Source organism: Sinocyclocheilus rhinocerous, unplaced genomic scaffold, assembly GCF_001515625.1.
Source record: "Sinocyclocheilus rhinocerous isolate Xijiao unplaced genomic scaffold, SAMN03320098_v1.1 scaffold247, whole genome shotgun sequence".
NCBI classification, from domain to species: domain Eukaryota; kingdom Metazoa; phylum Chordata; class Actinopteri; order Cypriniformes; family Cyprinidae; genus Sinocyclocheilus; species Sinocyclocheilus rhinocerous.
The window spans coordinates 879,731-887,584 of NW_015662919.1; the positions used below are offsets into that span (position 1 = coordinate 879,731).

At 32.7% G+C, this 7,854-nt stretch overlaps 1 protein-coding gene across 2 annotated transcripts in view; it reads right to left on the reverse strand.

The window, feature by feature from the left end:
• LOC107728333 (egl nine homolog 1-like) overlaps positions 1-5,697 on the reverse strand; it is a 23,328-nt gene extending 17,631 nt beyond the window's left edge. For both annotated transcript variants that reach the window (XM_016538473.1, XM_016538472.1), the window contains exon 1: positions 4,684-5,697. In XM_016538473.1, coding sequence (XP_016393959.1) covers positions 4,684-5,295 — 612 coding nt within the window. In that variant the 5' untranslated portion in view covers positions 5,296-5,697. The remainder of the gene's footprint in view (positions 1-4,683) is intronic.
• Positions 5,698-7,854: the final 2,157 nt, after the last annotated feature.

Here is a 7,854-nt window from a genome sequence, read left to right on the forward strand (position 1 = left end):
TGATGTACTAAACTCACTAAAACTGAAATAAAAATCAATTAATTTTTTTTTACAAATTACAATATTAATAAAAAATTGTATAAATGACAAAAACACAAAAATACTATAACTAAAAATTTTAATAAAAATGGAAAATATTTTTCATTTTCATTTAGTTTAACCTGATGTACTAAACTCACTAAAACTGAAATAAAAATCAATAAAAAAAATTTACAAATTAAAATATTAATAAAAAATTGTATAAATCACAAAAATACTAAAACTGACTAAAATTTAAATCAAAATGGAAAATATTTCTCATTTTTATTGTTAACCTGATGTACTAAACTCACTAAAACTGAAATAAAAATCCATTTTTTTTTTACAAATTACAATATTAATAAAAAATTGTATAAATGACAAAAACACAAAAATACTAAAACTAACCAAAATTTAAATAAAAATGGAAAATATTTTTCATTTTCATTTAGTTTAACTTGATGTACTAAACTCACTAAAACTGAAATAAAAATCAATAAAAAAAATTTACAAATTAAAATATTAATAAACATTTTTATAAATCACAAAAATACTAAAACTGACAAAATTTAAATAAAAAGTGAAAATATTTCTCATTTTTATTCAGTTAACTTGATGTACTAAACTCACTAAAACTGAAATAAAAATCAATAAACATTAATAAAAAATTACAATAAATAAATTTTTTTTATAAATGACAAAAACACAAAAATACTAAAACTAATAAAATTTTAAATAAAAATGGAAAATATTTTTCATTTTCATTTAGTTTAACTTGTACTAAACTCACTAAAACTGAAATAAAAATCAATAAACATTAATAAAAAATTACAATATAAATAAAAAAATGGTATAAATTACAAAAACACAAAAATACTAAAACTAATTAAAATTTAAATAAAAATGGAAAATATTTCTCATTTTTATTGTTAACCTGATGTACTAAACTCACTAAACCTGAAATAAAAATCAATTAAATTTTTTTTACAAATTACATTAATAAAAATTTTTATAAATGACAAAAACACAAAAATACTAAAACTCACTAAAACTTAAATAAAAATCTTATTAAATCTAATTTTTTATAAAAAATTAAAATATTAATAAAAATGGTAAATGACAAAAACACAACAATACTAAAACAAAAACTTAAATAAAAATGGAATTTTTTTTACAAATTACATTAATAAAAAATTTTATAAATGACAAAAACACAAAAATACTAAAACAAAAACTTAAATAAAAATGGAAAAACGAATTTAAAAAAAATATATAATAGTATCTCAATACTAAAATAACTCTGGTTAAGCACTAATATTTCATAGGAAATGAGCAGAGTGAATGTGATTAGAAATCTGTGTGGTTTGGCAAAGCTACCGAGCATGGCAGATTTTAAAAAATCTCTTTAACTCTAAATATTTGCTCTTTAAATATAAAGCTTTAGACAAAAGGCATGGAGACTTAACTCGCTCAATTAAATAAAAGAGTAAAAAAACAAGACCTATGAGACCTTGGTTACAACAACGAGATTTAATTGTGGGCTTATACTGAAGGACTGCAGAAGGGAAACTGTAATACGCAGTGCTGCTGAGCGAGCTAAACATCAAGGTAACTCGCATAATAATTTGTAATCCTTGAATATGAAAGAGAGGGTGAGCTAGCGGGGGCGGGTTGGGCCCAGACTCAGGGACAGTGAGAAGGAGGGCGACCCGAGAGATCAGAGGTCACACGCAAGGAGAAACTTATGCTGAGGCCTGAAAGAGGCTTGCATGCACAAAAAACAGGGATATACAAATGCAAATGTGGCCTTAACACCCACTCTTACACTATTTAGAATAACAGTGAAGTCATCAAACTCTACATTTACACTCTCAGAAAAAAGGTACAAAACCTGTCACTGGGGCGGTACCTTTTCAAAAGGTGCTAATATGTACTTTTGAAGTACTAATATGTACCTTTAGGGTGAATAAGGTGCAAAAGTCTACCTTTTGAGAAGGAACCACCCCAATGACAGCTTTATTTCTGAGAGTGAAGTATGGGAATCATCATGTGATCATGTTATTTTAGTATCAGTGATATACTGCTATAATTCATTATAATGTCATATTTTGAATTTGATTTGATTTTATATTATCCATTTTCATTTAAGTTAAAGGTTTAGTAATTTTGTTGTGTTTTTGACCTTTTTATATTACCTTTTTATTAATATATTTTTAAAAAGTTTTTATTAAGTTTTAGTTTTAGTTATTTCAACCTACAAAACAAAAACTACAAAACTAAACAAAAATGAGAAATGTTGCCTTGACAACTAAGTGAAATAAGTTTCATTTTTGTGTTTTATTTTTAGTCAACATTTATTTTATTTCAAGTCATTTTTATATAGTTTTGGTTTATTTAATTTGTTATTTTATCATTTCAACTTAAACTAAACAAAAATGAGAAACTCTGCTTTGGCAAATAACTGAGATAAAATAAGTTTAACTTTTTTACATTTTATTTTCAGTTAACTTTCATTTTATTTTAAGTTACAACTTTTTACTTTTAGTTTATTTTAGTTAATTTAGCACTTCAATTTAAACTAAACAAAAATGAGAAAGGTTGCTTTGGCAAATAACTGAAATAAAATGTTTAAAATTTTTTACATTTTATTTTCAGTTAAATTAATTACATTTATTTTTTTTAAGTTCATGTTTTAAGTAACAATTTTTTTTTATTTTTTTTTTTACAGTTTTAGGTTTTTAGTTTTAGTTATTTTAGCACTTCAACATAAACTACACTCTTTTCTTTCATCTGCTTCAACTTCCGCATTAATTTATTTTTTTTAGTTCATGTTTTAAGTAACATTTTTTTAAATTTTTTTTTTTACAGTTTTAGGTTTTTAATTTTAGTTATTTTAGCACTTCAACATAAACTACACTCTTTTCTTTCATCTGCTTCAACTTCCGCATTAAAAGGCATTCTTTTCTAAAGAAATATATGCCTACAAAACATATTTCAAGCATTTAAGCATAATCATTTACATTAGAAAGTTTTTATGACCATGAAAAACCAATTCAGGCAATTGTGTTTAGACTTTTGAGTGCTAGTGTTTACCATTTTAAGAGCCCAGAAACCTGTGCAAAACTGCCTTTTCTGAGTAATAATCTTTTTATTATTTTGGTAATTGCACTGGCTGTCATGGCAAATATAGGGTTAGAGTAAACTTCAAAGAAAACGGTTTTTGTTCACAAATCTGTGTTAATATAATCCAGTCAAGGGAATAACAACCCAAATATAATTAACGCAGACTTGCATTGCATTCAAGATCCATGCTTTATCAGTGCATTCCCTGGGAATCAAACCCATGACCTTGGCTTTGCCACTTGCCAGTGTTTGTGCTGTTTGAGATTAATGTGTGCTGTTGCAGGCAGTTTTTGCAAAGAAAAAGTGAAACTGTTGCTCAAAGCTTAAAGGCACAGAATCTAAATATAAATACTCACTGTAATTTTCTTTGCAGAAACTATTACTTTCCTACCCAACCCAAAAATAAAGGAATAAATCACATCAAAACCAGAAAAAAAAATGGCAAGGATGCATTTAATCTGGAAATTATGCGCTAAATTTAACCAAAATGGTTTCCAAGTAGCTCACATGTTGCTTTCACAATAATGATATCCAAAATTAACTATATAAGTCACAAAGTATCTAATATATCAGCCAAGCCACATCAGTCTGATAACACTGAAATTCTGGCTTTCGTTAATCAACCAAGCAAGACGTGTTGTGACATTTTTATGCAGTTTTTTGTTCTTTTTGGAGCTTGACAGCCACTATGCATTCATTGGATAGAAAACATGCAATGCTTTTTGTGTTATATGGAAGAAAGTAAGTCATATGGGTTTTGAGAGTGCGCAAATAAAAAAAAAAGCTGTATTAAATCATTTAAAAAGTATGTAATGTGTGTTCAAAAGTATGCATCCATCGCTTTATTCATGTAATAACAGGCAGTTATTAATCAGGCAGGCAAGCAAGCGCGTGAAAGCAAGCAGACAGAGAAGGAAAAGCATGCATGTCAACTCCTTCAGTTCCCAGGATGCACCTCATGAAGTTGGTCAACGGTGTGCAGAGCTGGAATCATACATAATCCCTATTATTCCATTTGTGTTGTTTTATAGTTTGGTGATTATTCTAAAATGGGGAAACTCTTATAATAAAGAATGAGTAGATGCATCTTTTGACTGATACTGTATATAATAATAAAAAAACACCTTAAAATAAAAATAACAAGTGCATTCGTTTCAGGGCTAAAGGGTGCAGTTAAAGAGCATTTCATCTTTGGAAGACACAAGAAGATATTTTGTAGAATGTTGGTTACTTCCATTGTGTGGACAAAAAATCCAATGGAAGTCAAAGGGAACCGAAGCTGTTAGGTTATTTAAAATACCTTCTTTTGTGTTTTGCATAAGAAAGAAATGCATACAGTTTTGGAACGACATGCGGGTCTGTAAATAATGACAGAATTTGCTGCTTCATTTTTTTTTTTTTGTGGACTATCCCTTTAAATCAGCAGATTGATCTGACACTGCAGACAGTTACTCACTCACTCGCAGTTCTTCTAAACAATGATGCAACATGATGAGCCGGTGATAATAAATCATCCACGCTATATGACTGACGCATACTTACTTTTGTCCTTCCATTTATTGAGTAGTTTCCCAGTTTTCCATTGCAATTCCTGACCAGGTCATCCATGCGACTCATCAAGAAGCAGATCTTCTCGCATCCAGGCTCCTTCCCCTCGATCCAAGTGATTTGATCCCCCCTTATGTCCTTAGTAGAGTCACTTTTCTGACTCACCAGCTGTCCGTCAGTGAATTTACCAGTCTGCTGGAGAGCTTTCACGTCCTCCAGTATGGACAGCCCGATGTCTTCACCCAGAAAGTTGTCCACTACACAAATGCCATGTTTGTTCATGCATGGGACTATATACTCAGTGGCCAGTTTGTGGGTTTGGGGTTTGGTGGTACTGCTGTCAGCTTCTGAGCTTCCGGTGATCAGCTGTTTTCTGTCTGGATCAGTTGTTTTCTCCTGCTGATGAGGCGTTTGAGGCACAGTTTTGGTCTTGTCAGCCTCTCTGCAGGTGAGTTTGTGTTTTTTCCAGTGCTGTTTCTGATGCTCCTTGCTGCAGTAGAAAGAGATCCGGCACCGACCGCACTTTAAAAGGTTTTCCATCTTTCCACACAGCTCGCAAAACTGTTTATCCTGGTCCGGATCCAGAACCGTAGCGCATCGGTCCATGTTCGCGTGCGGCTGGCCCTTTAAATCCAGTCCTTCGCGTCAGCCTCAACAACTGTAAACGAACAGCGGGGTCCGTTTCATCACACAGCAATATCCACGCTTTCTCCGTTAAACAAACGGCTGGGTTTGGGATCGTGCCGCGCGAGCTCCATCCCGCTGCTTGCGCGCCGCGCTCCTCCTTGCTTGTGTCGGTCTGCGTTCCGCACGTCGCCAGTACGAGCCAAACCTCTGACGTCAGTCGCGTGGGCGTGGCCTAGGGTTCAGAGCTGATAAATAGGCCCCGCCTCATTTCATTCACACACACACTGAAGGCGGGATGAGTGTGAAATTGTGTTACTGCTTTCGCGTAAAGGTGTAAAGCAGGGGTGCCCAAACTCGGTCCTGGAGGGCCGGTGTCCTGCAGAGTTTAGCTCCAACTTGCCTCAACACACCTGCCTTCAAGTTTCTAGTATGCCTAGTAAGAGCTTGATTAGCTGGTTCAGGTGTGTTTAATTGGGGTTGGAGCTAAACTCTTCAGGACACCGGCCCTCCAGGACCGAGTTTGGGCACCCCTGGTGTAAAGAGTACCTGAAAACCATACTTGAGTAAAAGTACAGATACCTTTACAGTGAAATTTACTCCATTTAGTTATAAACTACCGATTCCAAAACAACTTGAGAAAAAGAGTAGGCTGGCTATCTGATTAACAGTACTTAAGTATTTTACTCATACGGAATATAGGCTCAAAGATGCACTAATCAAAGAGACATCATGGCAGTGAAAATCAAGAAAGAGTTGATTTGTGAGGAGAGCAATCACGTTTATTTTCTAAAACCAAAATAAAACTGAACACTTCAAAATTGCAAAAAAAAAAAACATCCTTCAAAAAGGTTTCTTCAGTATGACGGATAAATAAAATAAGGTTAAATAAAATTAGCGCTTCTTGCGCTGGATGTGCTGGTTTCGGCCTCATTGCCGGCTGCAGTCATGTCCTCATCACATATATAAAACACCTCACAACTAGGAGCTCGCATTCACGTAAAGTAGCTTTGTTGGCAAGTTTGGGTGAGTAAGGGCCAAATGCACAAGATATAGTACTTTCAGTGCCCTGTAGTTGCGATATCACTATTTTGTAGCAGAAATAAACTGCTGGAGAAAAGCTAGGTGCCATGCAAAATGTAATGTGTAATGGCAACACTCATTACATATATAATGGAGTAAAGAGTACAGATACTCATTCAAAAATATAGTGAAGTAGAGAGTAAAAGTTGCTCATATCTTTGATACTCAGTAAAACAACAGAGGATCCAAAAAGATACTCAGGTACAGTAATTAATTACATTTAGCCTACTCAAATACACCTCTGATCTTAAAATGTTAATGCCTTTTTTAGTAGTAGGTGGCCTAATTAGTAAGGATTTGGAGGCTGCAGGTTTTAGTTCAGGTCGACGGGGGTCCATACGAGCCGATTTGTTCAAATGAATCGGATTCTGTTTTATTTGTGACAAGACTTTAGATCCAATTACTTTGATTGTTTTTGCATTAAATTGAATTGTAAGCAACCTTCTAAATTAACTTAATCTACTAGTCTGTCTAACCAAAACTAGATTTATTTTCTACTTTTTATTTATTTATTATTTTGTAATTAATTAATCATGCTGATAATCCCATTGAAAAATAGTCTTTAGTTGGTTATTACGCCGGTTTATTGCACAGTTATTGAAGAACAAAAGGCTCTTTTTAATCAACATTAACAAAGACAGCAGATCTATTTTCAATGCATTGTTTTGTAATGTCATTCATGTAAATGGTATAGCAGCATACACAGGGCAAGAATGTTACTGGATGGACTAATAAGTGCTCTATAAGGGTAAAAACATCTGATAAATGGTTATATTCTCAGTTCTAGGAGAAAAGTGATCGGTCTAAATCAGGGATTTGCCAAGGTGTCCGTTGAAAAGTTTAGAGAAAATAAGATTAAAGTAAATAAATGAACACTTTGATTAAAATATTAAATAATATATAATAAAATAAAACAAAAAGAAAGAAAACAATACATCTAACAGTAAAAATATGTAACGTAATAAGGAAATATTTTCCAAATAATATTTTATACATATTTATAATATAATTTTTTCACAGTATAAACTGGGTCTTAGTACATGACAATATTTAGCTTCTTTTTAAATTCTGGGATGGGGGTCTCATGCATGACGATTTAGCAATCTAAAAGATTGAAAACTCCTGGTCTAAATGGCCAAGTCACTCTATTTTTGCAAGTTGCCAAGCAAGCAAAAATGGTATGGGATTGCAATCAAATGTGCAGAAATGTAATTTGATGATTATGAATGTGTATTTTGTTGTCCACTGCCCCCTGTAGGAACATGCTGGCACTCATTCAGACAGTGAGGAGACACTGGGCCGCACTGTACACAGCTGGCATGAATCCTTCAGACCAAGGTTCACAAGGAGGAACAGTAATCTGATATACTGTATGTGCAATCAAAGGAAAGCGCCTCTCAATAAGATATTATGTACTTGTGTGTGTGTGTACACTGTACAATTGTATAACCACAATAC